At 41.0% G+C, this 17,238-nt stretch overlaps 1 protein-coding gene across 6 annotated transcripts in view; it reads left to right on the top strand.

Annotated features, from left to right (window-relative positions):
- Positions 1-17,238, top strand: part of TRIO (trio Rho guanine nucleotide exchange factor) — a 368,044-nt gene that overhangs the window by 169,613 nt on the left and 181,193 nt on the right. For all 6 annotated transcript variants that reach the window (XM_032279085.1, XM_032279087.1, XM_032279088.1 and 3 more), the window contains exon 9: positions 5,079-5,309. In XM_032279085.1, the coding sequence (XP_032134976.1) occupies positions 5,079-5,309 (231 nt within the window). The remainder of the gene's footprint in view (positions 1-5,078; positions 5,310-17,238) is intronic.

The raw sequence follows: 17,238 nt of genomic DNA, 5'->3' as shown, positions 1-17,238 counted from the left end.
AGTGTTGCTCTGTCGCCCAGGCTGGAATGCAGTGGTGCGATTTCAGCTCACTGGAACCTCCTCCTCCTAGGTTCTAGCGATTCTTGTGCCTCAGCCTCCTGAGCAGCTGGGATTACAGGTGTGTGCCACCATGCCCGGCTGACTTCTGTGTTTTTGGTAAAGATGGAGTTTTGCTGTGTTGGCCAGGCTGGTCTTAAACTGCTGACCTCAAGTGACCCACTTACCTCAGCCTTCGAAAGTGCTGAGATTATAGGCATGAGACACCACACCCAGCCGTCACTTCTGTCACAGTTGTATAAAACCTCATTAAAGATCACAGCGTTGCTGTAGCGACACAGAATGCTGTAGTCAGCATCTGGCATAGTATCAGAGCCAACAGCCTGTACGACAGCAGTCTTCTTCTCACCCCAAACTCAGCTTGAGGCCTTGCAAGCACTTGAAATATCGGAGCAACAAAAGTAGAGCCCAGGTGCAGTCTGTGGAACACGCATGTCAGGCACATGTACCTGACTCACAGCAGCTGGGCCGCCCCAGCTGTTTCCTGTTTTGGTCTTATTTTGGTTTTTCCTTTCTGATAATCCAAGATATATAGGTGTCAGAGAGTCAAACCAAGGTAGACTGATGTGGTTTGAATAAGGAACTGAATAGCTGAAAGAAACAGAGATCAGCATTTGGAGGTCCATCTTATAAGAACTTTGCCTGGAGAAGGAACCAGCTTTCTCTGTATTCTCCCTGAAGCATGGGAAAATGTCTGTTGTTGCCAACGCATGACCTTTCAGGAGGTAATTGACCTGCATCGTTGCTAGGAGCATCTTCTGTAGCCATCTGAAGATAGATTGGAACCTCCTTACTCAGAAGAGTTTAACTGTTTGGCTGAGAAATGTCAACTATTGCTGCAGAATAAGCTGGGTAGTCACCTGCTGACCCCTTTTCATTCTTGCCTGCCTTATTAGAACCTTGACAGAAGAATAAGTTCAGCAAGAGTTGGAGGGGAGAGTGAAATCATTCCCAGGCTTCCTGTGGAGGTCAGTGCTCTGCAGGCCGTGGCGAGCTAAGCCTGAAAAAGAATTAAAAGTGTTGGCTTTGAACACTTTATAGTGCAATTTATTTCATAAAAGTTTTGAAGGCACACTTTTTCTTACTGCAGGCTAAATGTTTTGGTGTATTTGCCTATTTTTGTTATGTCTTAGGAATTCCATTTCCTAGCGCTTCTTAGATCTGAAACACTGCATTTGTACCTAATTGATATGCCTGCCGCTCATCTTTATTTGGTCTTTGGGCAGTTGTTGCTTCTGCAGTGGTTAGCAACACTGTCTAGATATGCCCTCTTTCCTTAGGTCAGAGCAGCGTTCATCCTTTATGCAGGTGAAGAATATTCCTGCTAGAAATGCTCAGTCCTCATCTGATTTTACAGGAAATGTAGAGATGCCAGTATCAGAAACAAGAATAGGCAAGTCTCTGAAGTTCTGTGGGTCTTTTTTAGGGTGACATGCAGAAATCCAAGTTACAAGTCTATGTGCAGTTCTGATGAAAAGCAGATAGTCAAGAATCAGGCCATTGTTCTAGATTTTAAACAGTTTCCTTTTAAATGTTAGGAACAAACATATCTTTGATATGGTAAAAATTTAAACTTACCTTTAATTACTTTTTCTGCTTTAGTTAGTGCTGGCATTTTTCTGAACTCTTTGGATACCAGAGCATTTTAGTTTCTCTATAAAATGTTAATCTTTGTAACATGTGATTTTGATTGCCCTTCAAGTTTCCCAGCTGTGTATTCCAAGAAAAAGAGCATACTGAAAAGTGAGCTGATCTGATTGGTTAAAAAATTATTATAGGAAAGTCCTGCTATTTGATAAGGTTGATTTTCTTTGTGGCTCAGAGTTTCAGTGCCTGGAAGCTATAAACAGAGTTTTAAACAAAATATATAACTGAAGTAAATTCATTCATCTGGTTCTGTAGTTAAGAAAGTATGGAACTATACCACATGCCATAAACTTAGGTTTCTTGTTTTAGCACTTACATTTTATATGAACTATTTTTGTCTGCTCTATACTTTACAGTCTCTTCTTTTATTAATTGTCTTCTAGTTATTCTGTACCATTTAAAAATCATTATACAACACAGCAGCAGTCTTCATAAAATTGTAGCATGTTTTTTCCACATAGTACTGTAATTGCAAAGATTAAGACACTTTGCTGAAAGTAAAAATACATATGCCATCCTTTATGTGCTTAAATAATGCTTTTTAATTGCCAAATCTACAAAACTTGTACTGAAATAATACAGAATCGTATTTGGAAAGGTTTATTGGAGAAACGCTGTTTTTGAACATGGATTTGGAGTTCCATGCTGTCTGGTTTTAGTGGGTACAAGAGGTGTTTTCTCACCCAGGGTCTTTACTGCCACTGTCACTACCAATAAATGACAGTAGCAGTGGTGGGACCAGCAGACACTTTAATCCCTGCTTATGAATTCTCAGAAGGTGGAGCTTTGCTTAATGAGTTGTTTTATATTAAGATATTTGTGTATTCACTTCCTCAGCAGACAGTTCCCCTTACACCTCCACCGCTGTGAGCAATTGTGTCCTTCAGAATCCAGTCATGATCTCTGGCATGGAGATCTGTTAAACGGTTGCAGAGGCACTCAATGAAAGAAAGATTCCATGGAATATTGTTTCACAGAGTACTCCATTCTCAGTAGAAGAATATTAATGGTGTCTCAGGGATGCATTTTGGAAACTTGGTGAGGGCTAGGAACTAATCTTGTTTTTTTGCATCGGTGGTTTAAGTTGCAAAACAATGGCTGAAGATAGAAATTGGCTTTCTGCCTATGTAAAAGAAATCCAAAAGCTGGCATTCCAGGACTAATGTGGTAGCTCTGTTAGTAAGAGGATCTCTGGATCCTTCTGTCTTTCTCTATTGCTTTTTTTAGCAGGTGGGCTGCTGTTTTTAAGATTGCCTCAGAGTCATCAATAACTGCTGAAGCTCCAGCCATCTCATTCAAGTTCTTGGTAGCAGGGAGGAGGAAGGGACAAGGGGAATGAGCCTACCTGCCAGCCTAGCCGCTAAACAGCTTTCCTGGAATTCCCATCCAACATTTTTTACTTCTGTATATTGGCCAGTCATATGTAAGCAAGGCTGGGAAATGCTGCTTCGTAGGTGGAGTGTTGCTGTTTCTGACTGTAGGGATTTGGGGAAGCAGCTGTCAGTTTCTGGCACATGTTCATCAAATCATATGCTCCAGTGCTCATTTTCCGACATAGGTAAAAAAATTAGATATTCAGATGCTGGTCATATATATAAAACCATTGTGAATATAGCAGCTCACCTGTAGCCCTCTCATGTGGTATCTTGGTGATGCAAGTATTGAGAATGGTTTTATTGTGCTCATATTTTGAAAGGGAAAACAGCTCTTGTAAAGTTATGAAGAAAACCAAACATGGTCTTTCTTTGATAACATGGTTGTTGGATTTATGGAAAGGATTGGAGATTTAAAACTGGGTAAAAAGAGAAAAACTATGTATTTATATGTTAAAAACAGCCTTGCTTAGATGATCACAAAAAGGAGGACATTTCTTCACTGTGTGCTGATAACCCGCTCATTTCAGAATATCCTGCTTCTCTGAATCCACCACCCAAATCAATCACAGTGCCTCCTCTCTTCAAAATCATTGCATCAGCAGTGTCCACACCAATTTCAGTGACTTGTGGGCACAACTGAGAGCCTTGCTTTAGAAGACTCTTTAAATTTTCCATATTTGTTTTAACTGACACTAACTCAGTGGTTAACTTGGTTCGATTTTCCCTCGTTATCTTTGGTTGTGTCAGCTGAGCTCATTTCCTCTTAAGTTTTGCTGTAAGGCTGTATTAAGTGAATTTTAAACCATGAAGCGTTTGTAAGGAAAAATCAGAACTTCCAACGTCTCAAATTCAGGTGTTGAAAAGGAAACATGTTAGAATCTGGCACAACTGCATTTAGGATTAAAGGCAGCAATCAGGAAATGCTCCAAGGTCACTTCCCACCAGTTTTGGTTGCCAAGGCTATGAGTTTGAACCTTTCCCGTTGACCTATTCCTTGTGTGCTCTTTCTTCTTCTAAGGGCTTCTTCTAAGCTGAGCATGTGTCTGTTAAAAGTGCCCCTGAATTTGCTCCTCTTCTGCCTAGAAACCCAAGGAGGTTTTTAGATTCGGAAGTATCTGAGCGGAAGGATCATGTGAAGAGGCCTGCTTAAGACACCTGCATCCCACACCTGGTTACCTTAGGCATCACATATCTTTGTGTTGTCTGATTAGGTCACTTTTTAAAAGCACATCTGGCATAATTACTCATAAGTCTTAAGAATCACTTATAAGTAGGAAAAATATATAAAGCTTTTCTTTGTAAATTACATCCTCACCTTTTCTTATTTCTTTGATTAACCTGAATGCTTTCATTTAATTGTAGTTTGAGAATAAATTGCCAGAAATCTTTTTTTAATGATGGCATTTTAATTAAAAGTACTTTTTAAAGTTAATGAACCCAATAGAATGGCATTTTGAATTTTCTTTTGTGAAGCTAAATTGCTATCCAGCTATGTCAGAAAGTTTAAGTACATATTCTTTGCCTAGTGCTTGATTGATTTCTTTTTAACTGAGACTTTAAGGAACAATTTTGTTCCATCGTGATGATCTGTTGTATGCTCTCTAACATGTCTCAAGATAATATTATTACTTTTAAATTTTAATTTGCAGATATCCCAGCAATGCAGTTTCTGTTAGCTGATTTATGACATTTAAGGCAAATAGTATGCCTATTCATTGAGCAGTATCTACTGCGGTGTTTTGTAGTAATTAATGTTCTTTTATTTTCACTTGGTGTTTTGCATCTTTTGGCTTTGGATGTCATTGGATATCTGATTGATTGTTTTAAATTTTATCCTATATAAAACTGCCTCTGAGTAAAACTGTTGTGTGAATGGGTATGTGTGTATATGTACGTGTGTGCCTGTGTGTGCACAAGCATGTATCCAAGGACAGCATCTGTGGCACAGCCTAGACCAACCTCAGATCTTGAAGAATCACTCATTTATTTTGTGGGCAGGTGAGCCAAGATGGGAAGTCGCTCCTTGACAAGCTCCAGCGGCCCTTGACTCCTGGCAGCTCTGATTCCCTGACGGCCTCTGCCAACTACTCCAAGGCCGTGCACCATGTCCTGGATGTCATCCACGAGGTGCTGCACCACCAGCGGCAGCTTGAGAACATCTGGCAACACCGCAAGGTCCGGCTCCACCAGAGGCTGCAGCTGTGTGTTTTCCAGCAGGATGTTCAGCAGGTCAGTTTCGCGTCGTGCTCTTCTCCATGGGAAATGGGTTGTATTGGGTAGAGTTTGAGCACATCATCATATTGGGAAAACCTGTGCTGAAGGAGTGATGACTGGAAGATAAGAAGAGGAGCTTTTTTGTTGTCTGTGAGTGAAAACTGGGCTTATGAACACATGTTCAGGCTGCTATCAGCTACTCGCTCCTGTGTGCTGAACCTGGGAGGAGATGTGGGGCCTACACCGGGAAGTGTCTGAGTTTTCTTCTAGAAACAGATCATTCTCAATTATATTTATTTGTTGGGCCGGGTGCGGTGGCTCAAGCCTGTAATCCCAGCACTTTGGGAGGCCGAGGCGGGTGGATCACGAGGTCAAGAGATCGAGACCATCCGGGTCAGCATGGTGAAACCCCGTCTCTACTAAAAATACAAAAAATTAGCTGGGCATGGTGGTGCGTGCCTGTAATCCCACCTACTCAGGAGGCTGAGGCAGGAGAATTGCCTGAACCCAGGAGGCGGAGGTTGCGGTGAGCCGAGATCGCGCCATTGCACTCCAGCCTGGGTAACATGAGTGAAACTCCGTCTCAAAAAAAAAAAAAATTATATTTATTTGTGACAATAATGCTGGTGTGCTCACACCATTGTATTATTACAATTTAGTTAAGACGTGTCTGCTTTCCAGCTACTTAAATAGTGAGGTGGTCATGCTTCCCTTCTCATGGGGTAGATAATACAGTCCATGGTGCACAGTAGGTGCTTTATAATTAGTTGTCTCATTAATGAAAAGTGGACTTTCATGACTACTCATTTCTAAGCATTGACGTCTCTTTGGTTTTAAAGAAACAAGAGTAAGTCCAATTCCTCATTGATTTGCTTCCTTATAATAAGAATTTTAAGGATTAAAGATATAGGAATAAAATAAGACATAGCTTTAAGGATAAATAATAACCATGTCCTTGCCACCAAATAGAGGGAAATACGGGGAATGAATGAGGTGTCCCTCTGGGGAGGAGGAATCCTGGGGTATGCAGGGCAGCCCATGGCCTCAGGAAGTTGGCTGGGAGCCATCATTGATAAGCCTGCAGTAGAGCCACTCTCAGGATCTCAGATTTCCATCTCCCTGAGTGTCCTCTGAAGGTGAGTGAGTTTTCTGCTGAATGGGCTGGGAGTTTGGAGAGTTGCCTTTTGTTCCACTGAGCCTGAGATTCTCTGTATGTCATTCACCGTCATTCTTGTCATTCTTCACTTCCCATGAGTCAGATAATTTCAAAAGACACTGAAAGGGCCAGGTGCGGTGGCTGACATCTGTAATCCCAGCACTTTGGGTGGCCAAGGTGGGTAGATCACCCTATACCAAGAGTTCAAGACCAGCCTGGCCAACATGGTGAAACCTTGTCTCTATTAAAAATACAAAAATAAGCCTGCCATGCTGGCACATGCTTGTAATCCCAGCTACTCAGGAGGCTGAAGCAGGAGAATTGCTTGAACCCAGGAGGCAGAGGTCGCAGTGAACCAAGATCATGCCACTGCACTCAGCCTGGGCAACAGAGCAAGACTCCATCTCAAAAAATAAAAATAAAAAAAAAGACTCTGAATGGCCCTGTAATTTTTAATTTTCATATATCATACTTTGATTCTAATTTTATTTTTGAGTTCTCTGAGGTTACATATACAAAGTGCCGCAGGAATGATTATTTTGTAATTATCCATGCTTCTTAACAATGTTGTTTTTGTCCAAGAAGATAATTGCCAGAGAAAGAATACAGCGCAGGAAGGAAGTAGGTGGAGCCAGTGGTGAAGAGGGATTGAGAGGACAGACATTGTGGGATCGAAATCATGAATAATCGTGTTTTTCAGTTGTCCCCAAACGTCCACAAACCATGAAATGTTAGCAGTTTAAATGCAGTTGTTGAACAATCCCCCACATTCCCTGTATCCCTTGGGCTGGGCATAATTATATATCCATGGACTATGCACTTCCCAGGAGAGGGCCTCATTAACTCACCTGAGGGAGCAGCAACAAGGGTACCCCCCATTCCGCTCCACACCCCATTTCTCATGGCTATTCTTTCACTAACCTCATGCTTAGGTTAGAAAAGGGCATAAGGTAAGGAATCTCTTGGGAATAGGCTGAATCTGGCCATCTGATTTGGCACCAGATACTTAATGTGCTGAATTTGAAAACACTAAACGTGTAGAAAGGTAATTATGATAATTGTGAGGCCAGTTCTTTAAGCTAGCTTTTTTCCCCTCACAAACAGAACGTTGGCTTGGATGTCAGCAGGCGAAAGTGTTTTGGAATACACATAATGCATATGTGATCCTGTTAGCATTCCATAGAAAATAGACATTGCTCATTCAGGTAAATATTTTTGTTGATGAATGATCTGGAATGGTTTGGACTTGTGATGAGAACAGGAAATTGCCCTGTAGGCTTTGACTTGTGAGGTGAAGAGTAAGGCCGATAAGATTAATCAAAGCAAAATTGTGACAATAGGACATCAAAACCAAGAACGTGTTTCTTAAACTCAAGGAATTAACACATAGGGAGGTTTTTGCCTTATTAAGCACAGAGTAGGAGAGGCAAGTTAAGAATAAATGAAAAAAAAAATAGTAGTACTTTAGAAGGATGTTACCAGCAGAAGATAAAGTTGTAAAAACAGTAGTAACTGAAATCCATAAGAACATACTAAACCAATTAGAGACACCACAGTGGTTTTCTTTTTGTTGTTGTTGTTTTGTTTGTCTTTTCGGTGATACAAAAGCACCTGTAAATATGTTGAGAAAAAAGAAGAGCAAGTTACTGAACAATAAGCGAGGCGTGAAATGAGTACAGTTTTATGAAAGCAGCCTCTAAAGGAGCAAATGCATGTCTGCTGAAAAATATTTGAAGGAGCAAATATGCCTGTTAGTGGGCCCTGAAGAACCGAATGGGGAAGATTGCACAGGGAGTTTGGTTTGTAAAACATGGTTACTTTCGGTTTCATGGTTAATTTTTTCCCCCTCATAATAAGCAGGGGCCATTTTATAAATTCCGTATAGAAGGCATTTCGGATGGTAGTTGGGCGTGACAGGAGAGGCAGTTGAAGCTATGTGTAGCACTTACCGTGCAGAGTAACTCTCAGTGAAGGTTTGGTTGAATGAATGAGTGAACAGCTGTGTTACTGCTACACAGTGTTTTCTAGTTTAGAGTACGCTTTAGTTTTCTATAAGAAGGTAACTTATTTTTGCTGTACCTGTTCAAATGGGTAGAAGTAGTCCAAAGAAGATGACATCAGACTTGTTTTTCTGCGTCATCCGTTCAACTGAACTGGCTCTTCTTGGATTGCTGGGATATAGTTACTCCATGATGTCAGGGGCAGTGAGTAGCCCCATAAGTCTGCTTTCCTGAAGCAGGCTGAGTCCCCTAGAGGAAGCTCCTCAGCAAGGATGCCTTCTGCAAAGCCCCTGTTGCCCCTGTAGCCCTTTGAAAGTGTCTCTTAGCAGAACCCTCCAGGGCCATGTTGGACCATTTTTAAATTAATATTCTTAAAAAATGATCAGGCAAACCTAGTCCACTCTAAATCCTTCTTTTCCAGACTTCATTCTTTTTTTTTTTTCTTTTTCCAAAACATCTGAATTGAATGTGTGATGTTCTGAAATGTTCGGGGATAAATATGTTGACAGGCTCCAAATTCCTTTTCTCAAGGAATTTCTGATCTAGTAAGAACAGATTATTTTTAGTAGATGGTTTTGTAGCCTAATAAATTTGACCATGCCAGGCTCATCTGCAACACTTGTGTATTTGGTTATTGTGGGATACAATTTGCTAAGGCATACATTTGAATCCTGTCTGTCAAGGTGCCATCAAGAGTGAGGGGTAAATGAAACTCGCAACCTCTTCGTGGTGTCTGCCTGCCTTGCAGTGCGTTTTGACGGGGCATAACTAAACTCTAGTGATTTGTGCAAATTTGGGCGTTCCTGAGAGCTTTTTCTGTATTATCCTCAAATGTCAAGGGTCTAGTGCACAAGGAAAAATGAAAAGTCCTACAGTAGAGGGGAAAATAGCAGCTCTCATATTGAGGGCTACTAGGAACATCTTTGTGAAAGAGGTGGAGTTTGAGAAGCTGTTTGAAGGTTGCAGAGAAGGTCAGTAGGTTGAGGAGTAGGCAATGGGAATTCCAGCAAGAGTAGGACAGTAGAGGGCAGGACCCATCCAGGGAATGCAGGCGCCTAGTGTGGATGGGGAGGTATGAGGTGGAGCTGGTGCCAGCAAGGTAACCTGGGGCCAGGCACAGGAAACATGGCCTCCATGACGAGGGTTTTGGGCCCCTGTTGAAGGAACTAATGCTTACCTGCACCAAGTGCCGGTGCATGGTGCCAGGGCCATGTGTGACATCTGAACAGCACCAGGCTCATCTTGGTGCTTCATGGGTGTTCACTGCCATGTATGTGTCTGTCCTCTCTTCATGCTCACAGCTAGCCTGTTGAACTTTACCCATTTCACCTCATTGAGTTCAAAGCCCAAAGGACCTTCTGTTCTGTGCATTTTAACTTGGTGCTGTAGGCAGTGGAGGATGGATAGCAGGAGCAAACCTAAAGGTCAGGAACCTGCTTAGGTTCCCATGTGGACACCTGATATGGTTTGGCTGTGACTCCACCCAAGTCTCATCTGGAATTGTAGTTCCCATAATTCCCATGTGTCATGGAGGCGGGTCTTCTCTGTACTGTTCTTGTGATAGTAAGTCTTGTGAAATCTGATGGTTTTATAAAGGGGAGTTCCCTGCACACACACTCTTGCCTGCTGCCATGTAAGATATACCTTTGCTTCTCCTTTGTCTTCCGCCATGATTGTGAGGCCTCCCCAGGCATGCTGAACTGTGGCTCCATTAGACATCTTTCTTTTATACATCACCTAGTCTCGGGTATGTCTTTATTAGCAGTGTGAGAACAGATTAGTACAATGCCCCTGCAAGTCATGGGCAGGTAAGTCTTGGAGAGTAAGAATGTGAGGACCACAGAGACATCTATGAGCATTTCATTCACTGGTGTTTCCCAAGTGTCTGGAGGAGCAGACGTCAGTATTTGTTGAAGGGCTGAATGAGCAGTTGAAGAAATTTAAGGAATCCCCCAATTTTGCTAATTAAAGATTCTTTTAGGTTAAGTGGTTTCATTTATTATAAAATGGGGGAGGGTTGGTCTTATGTCTGGGAGATCTCCCTGAAGGAGTGGAATCTTTGATGTTGGAGAACTGGAGGTGTCCAAGGAAGGAAGTGATAATTTCAGTGCTTGGGAATTTTGGAATTATGAGATCTCTTATGAGGATTTTGGTCATTTGAATGCAAAATGAGGGTCTTTTATGCTGAATTCCAGCTGGAGGAGGGAAGTTGGCATATGCCTAAGAGGCAAAACAACACGTCCCAGGTCTATAGAGAAGCCATTTCACAGATTTGCCTCGGGTCCCAGCCTGTTCCTTCAGCCTGCAAAAGCCAGCTGTGCAGGAAGCCTGACGCAGGAGTTTTAGGTTAGCATCTGCTACACTACACCTAGCTTTTAAGTGAAGTTTGAGTTCTGAACTCCCTTGTCATCTGCTCACTGAGTCAGGAGGGAGTTTTCTGGTTCCACTTGTCAGAATCATGTAGCCCTAGCTGTTTAACACTCGCTTCTGTTTACACTCCCACACTCGCAGTTTTGATTGTGTCTCTTGATTAGAATGGTTACAGGGTTGCCATCTCTTCTGAGTTATCTGTAAGAATTAGGGAGTGCTGAGTGGAGGCACAGGCTTGGTTGGGAATTGGGAACCACTGGGTGCAGGTAGAGGCTGCCTGCTGGTCTTCATGGTGGGTCTGGAGCCAGCTCCTAATGACCTTCTGCAATAGTGAGCACAGAGGAGATGGGACTGGAATCCAGTCATCACAGGAACCACAGCTGCAAAGGAGCTGAAGGAGCTGCAGATTTAACAGTGAGAGGACAAAGGCTGGGGAAAGGGCTGGCTCCCTCCCACACACCCCTCACCCAAAGCATCTTCACTGTCAGTCCATGGTGAGTGCTAGACCTCAAAAGTTCCCACTCTTTCCTCAGTCCCCATAGCCTTCAGATGTGTGTTGAATTCTGTGTCTGTTTCATTTCACTTTTAAAAGTTATATCACACACACAATAGAATATGGAGCTGGAGCCCCCTCATTTTCCAGGTAATAAAACCAAGCCTTGGAAAGTCGAGTGGCTTGGCAGAAGCGCCGAGAACCTCGTGGTATTTTTACTGCAGTTCACTGCTATGGGTCTGAAGAGGTTGCCTACCTTGTGAGCTAAGCAAAGAATAAAATCAACGTGATACTGAAGAAAGAATCTTTGAGTGGTGCTTTTAGACACAGGGAAGGGGCTTTCTGAGAGAGAGAGAGAGAGAGAGAGAGAGAGTTTAGTTTCTTAGGATTAATGGAAAGGGAAAAGGTGAGGGGAAAGGAGCTCCCATGACCACTCTCGAGCCACACTTGGCTGCCTCAGGGCAGCTGGGGGTAAATGATACTGTCTGGGGTCTTCCTGAGCTTGGGAAAGGGAAAAATAAGACCAGTGATTTCATGAGTAAAATATGCTCAGAGCACTAGAAAAGAAAGTGTGAGCTAGACTAGAACAGGATGAGCATATGAATTCCAGTAATTTAAACTCAGAAGGATTCCTTCATTTGTGATTTTTACTTTATAAGTAAATTTCATTAATAGCATAATATTGAATATCCTTACAGCAGTGCCAAACACCAGCCTTTAATAAAAACTAACATCTATGTGAAAGTCTTCCTTCATAGTCACCTACTTATGTTTAGCTGATCGGAAATGATGTTGCTCAGTCAATGAGTCATCTTTTGTTGTATGTCACTAAAATACCATTCATTTGATAGTCAAGAAAGCTCTAAATCCAGTATGTTCATTTCTCTATCAGTTTCCCCAGTGATTTAAATAAAAGACAGTGATTGAGCCATGAGTAACTAAAATAAATGGAACCAGGTTGTTAATTTTCGTTTTATAGAGAATATAGACTGGCAGGGAGAAAATATATTTTGCAACTGGAAAAAATCTGACTTTATATTAAAAACAACAAATTCAGAGTACTTTAGATTTTTACCTTTTTTTTTTCATTTATATCATGTATTTTTAAAACTGATTATAGAATCAGAGCTTATTTTCATCTTTGTGCGTGTAAGATGTGACTTAGAAGGGGTTCTCATTAATGTGACTTAAAACACATTATGTATTGTCTCTTGAAAGCAGTGGCTGGAGTTGACAGATGATTATCTAATTTCCCTGCATGCTCTGTATCCAGAACTACCTGTAAAAACAGAGTAGCTTAGTATGTTCTTGGTTGCTTTATGTCAGAGGTATTATGTAGCTTTCCAAGTAGCAATTCTAAAGATGGAACTCTAGTTTTAGAAATATTTTAAAGGTTTTCAGATAGTATTTACAAACTGCAGTGGAACGTAGTAAGTTTGGAGTCGAGAAGACCTGCATTGGAATCTCTTATCATGGCAGGCTACTTATCTGACCCTCAATTTCTTGCTTAGAAGAAATAATGGTAAAAGTCTGATTTCTCTTTATTTGTAGCCTTTATTTGTGATTCGGAATTCAGAAATTCTCGAAGATTAGAAAAATAACACAGTGTATAATAATAGCACTTCCAGTGATTTCTGGACAGGCCCCCCCCACCACCCCGTAATCAAATGCGTGGATATGTCTATAGCTGAATGCTTAAGGACTTGCACTTATTAAGGACTCAGTAAAGACTATAAGTACCCTCAGGCTAGGTTTTATTGACAGATGAATTTTTAGAACCAAGTTTTGGAATTTCATAGCTTTCTGTGGTTAAGAGATCATGAACCTCTATTGTCCTCCCAAGCAGAGCATAGAAGAGTCATTCGATAAATGAAGCTGATGGCAATGACCCGATGCATGATGATGATAGAAAACTCTTCCAGGAAGAATTTGCAACAAACCCCTCTGCATTTAAAGGAAAAATATCATTTACGTTGGTTTTCACGTCGTATGTTGTTGTGAGGTAGACTTTGATGTAGTCTACTATTTGATGAGGGTTTAGTGTGTGTTTTTTAGTCTGTGTTGCTATAAAGGAATGTCCGAGGCTGGGTAATTTCTAAAGAAAGCAGGTTTATTTGGCTCACAGTTCTGCAGTCTGTGTAAGAAGCATGGCTCCAGCATGTGCTTCTAGGGAGGCCTCGGGCTGCTTCCACTCAGCGTAAGGGGAGCTGGAGCTGCATGTGCAGATCACAGGGTGAGAGAGAAGCAAGAGAAAGAGGAGGGAGGTGCTGGGCTCTTTTCAACAACGAGCTTTTGCAGGAGCTAAGAGTTAGAACGTATTCCTTCCCTTGAGGTGGCATCAGGCCACTGATGAGGGATCTGCCGCCATGACTGAAACACCTCCCAGTAGGCCCCACCTCTGACACTGGATATCACATTGCAGTGTTAGACTTGGTGGGACCAAACAGACCATAACAGAGAGAGAGCGAGCGAGTGTGTGTGTGCGTGTTTTAACAAAATTTTAAAAAGTAATTACTTAAAAATAGGAATCCATAAGTAATCTACAAGTCCACAAATACTGAGTATAAGGTAGTAGAGACTTACTACAGAAACTAATTTACAGGTAGGTTATACAGTATGGCCAGAACTCTGCAGCAGGACTCAGGGGAGGCAGTGCTGGTGGCCGGTTCCTGTCTCATCTAATCGAGAGTTGGTAACTATTGGCAGATTTACCCTAACCCAATTTTGCTGAGCATTGTGACAGCGCCATTTCCTCAGAGGTTGTTTACCTAATAGCCTGAACCATTCTGAAACAGAAACGGAGCTCTTTCCTTTCTCATCTTACCTGTATGTCCCGACAGGCAGAGGCAGCGTAGCTGGGAGGATGAGCCCTGAGGCAGGCGCCCTGGCTTCCAGTGAACACTGGGGCTTTCCCATAAAGCCACGCCCTGCCTGTGTCTTCATGGGTAAGAGGATAGAGATCGTCCTACCTGGTGCTCACTGTGGGGATGGATGGCTCACCACACGCACAGCCTTAGGCTGTTTCCACAGCAAGTGCTCAGATGGCAAGATGATTATTAGTCAAATGTCAATCATACCACTGTCACATTCAGTCTTGCAATTAGGGCCTTGGTTTCCTTTTCATTACAAAAATGGAGTTAAGCCAAACACTGTGAACAGCTTTCTGCCTTCTGACATGTGACTCAGGAGCTGAGTGATGGTAGCTGTTTCAAGTGTGGGTGGTCCACTTTGGAACAACCGTGACCTTGGGACTGTTGTTTTGTCCATTAGAGGGCACTGGTGTACAGAAGAATGAGCCCACACCACACCCTCTGAACAGAGGAAGGTGGTGGTGGTCTCCAGCTTTGCTCTTCTGCCTCTGTGTAGAGTAGCCATGGGAAGGGACCAGCTTTTTGTCCTTTTTATCTGGAAGGGAAGCAGCAAACCCCAGGCCAGCCTTATTGTCAGTGAGGTTGAGGCCACAGAGCAAATAGATGACAGGACTGTCTGGGGAGGGGGTGGAGGGTGCAGCTAGCTGGACTGGGTAGATAAAGGCCTTTAATTTGCTCATCTTTGTCTGTTTTAAATGGAAAGATTTCACAAGCATGTCTTTAAAATGTTACTTAGACCAGGTATATTGACTCAGGATCACTCGGTAATCTGAGTAATCTACCCATGCTTGTAAGAAAATCATCAACCTCTTGGGGAGTTTGGTTTTGAATATTAGCTGGATTTCATAGCTGTCTGCAATTAATTTAATAAAGTGGAAATTATTGGAATTTGTACATATTCCTTTAAATTACTTTCGTGTTTATTGGAAATACAGTTTCGCCTGGTGTTTACATTTCTGTCTGAAGAAATCGCTGATAAAAGAAAAATGCCCATTTTTATAATCCAGAGTGGTTGGTTCATAGCAGCTTTCATTTCCAACTTACGCTTCCCAAAATACTTTCATATGATTATAAAACAAATTGTATTAAGTTAAAAATACTGTATTTTGCTTCCTCTAGCCCTTTCCACCAAATAATGTTTATCTTTTATTTTTTGAAATTGTGGACTCTGTGGACTTTCCAGTAATCATCAGGTTTGCTGCTTACTGGTGACTTAATTTTTCTCTTTACCTAAGTAATATATGGAATATACTATATAGTTAAAAAAAAGTCTCCTTAGGCCTCCTGTAGATCTTACAGGCAGGTGAACTGTAGCAGAGGTTACTTGTGTACCTCTAAATTCTTTTCAAGCTAGAAATATTTGACACTTCTGTTTTGCATGGTTTGGCCTCATGCCCAGGGGCTCATTCCATTAAATGTATCCATTGTCAAGGCTGAGAGGTCCAGAAGTTGTCCTGGAGACATTTCTTTAGCAGTAGAATAGACCTGTGTTTTATAATGTATGCTAATAGACCGTAGGACACACAACCCATCATCTCTGTGTCTGCCTCAGAATCAGTTGGGGAGTGTACTACTACCTTACAGGACTCTCTCTCTCTCTCTCTTTTTTTTTTTTTTAATTCTTCCTTGACATTTATAAGTCTTTATTAGTTGAGAAATAACATGTCAGTTTTTGCTTATGCTGATTAATCAAATAGAAAAAAATATTTTAGAATCCATTATATTTATTTTAAGACTCAAAATATAGGAGCTTTTTACTACTTTATAGAATTCTTATTTTTGTTGACTGATAAATAGAAACAGAACTTTTAGTAAAGAAGATACTAAATGAATCATGATATATATATTAATTTCCAAATCTCTTGTATATTTTAAAGCATATTTTTCAAAATAACTTTGAAAAATCCATTAATATAGAATGATTGTTTTTAATTATAAAATAGGTAGAATTATAATAAACTAAAAATTGCCCATATTGGAAGTGAAATCTGTTATAAAAGATGGAGAGGCTTTATAGATTTATTTTGAACTTCTTCTCTGTGTTTTTTTATGTCTTCATTTATTATGTCTACTTTTATTTAGCAGTTTACTTATTAATGCTTTATGTTCTATGAGGTATTCTTTTTTAAAAAAAATTATACACACACACACACACACACACACACACACATATATTTTATTGCACTTTAGGGACTCTCTTTTTTTAATCCCAAGAAAGAAAAATAACGTACTAAATCCATGAGTTAAAATAATATACTCAATACACAAGTTAAAATGACGTGCTCAGTACGCTAGCTAAAGTAATGTTCTCAATACACGAGTTACAACAGTGCACTCAATATGCTAGTTGAAACAATGTGCTCAATACACGAGTTAAGACAGTGCGCTCAATACACTAGTTAATGTGCTCAATATATGAGTTAAAGTAATGCACACTCAATATGCTAGTTAGAGCAGTGTGCTCAATACACAAGTTAAAACAGTGTGCTCAATACACTAGTTAAAACGGTGCAGTCAATACACTAGTTAAAACAATGCACTCAATACACTAGTTAAAACAGTGCACTCAATACACTAGTTAAAACAATGCACTCAATACACTAGTTAAAACAATGCACTCAATACACGAGTTACAACAGTGCACTCAATATGCTAGTTGAAACAATGTGCTTAATACACGAGTTAAGACAGTGCGCTCAATACACTAGTTAATGTGCTCAATATATGAGTTAAAGTAATGCACACTCAATATGCTAGTTAGAACAGTGTGCTCAATACACAAGTTAAAACAATGTGCTCAATACACTAGTTAAAACGGTGCAGTCAATACACTAGTTAAAACGATGCACTCAATACACGAGTTAAAACAGTGCACTCAATACACTAGTTAAAACAATGCATTCAATACACGAGTTAGAACAATGCGCTCAATACACGAGTTAAAACAGTACGCTCAATACACGAGTTAACAGTGCACTCAATACACGAGTTAGAACAGTGCGCTCAACACACGAGTTAGAACAGTGCGCTCAACACACGAGTTAGAACAGTGCGC

The sequence above is a fragment of the Sapajus apella genome, unplaced genomic scaffold, assembly GCF_009761245.1.
Source record: "Sapajus apella isolate SASKATOON/1434 unplaced genomic scaffold, GSC_monkey_1.0 scaffold11, whole genome shotgun sequence".
NCBI classification, from domain to species: domain Eukaryota; kingdom Metazoa; phylum Chordata; class Mammalia; order Primates; family Cebidae; genus Sapajus; species Sapajus apella.
Note: the sequence above shows the minus strand (reverse complement) of the source record. Positions and strands in the feature narration are given on the sequence as shown.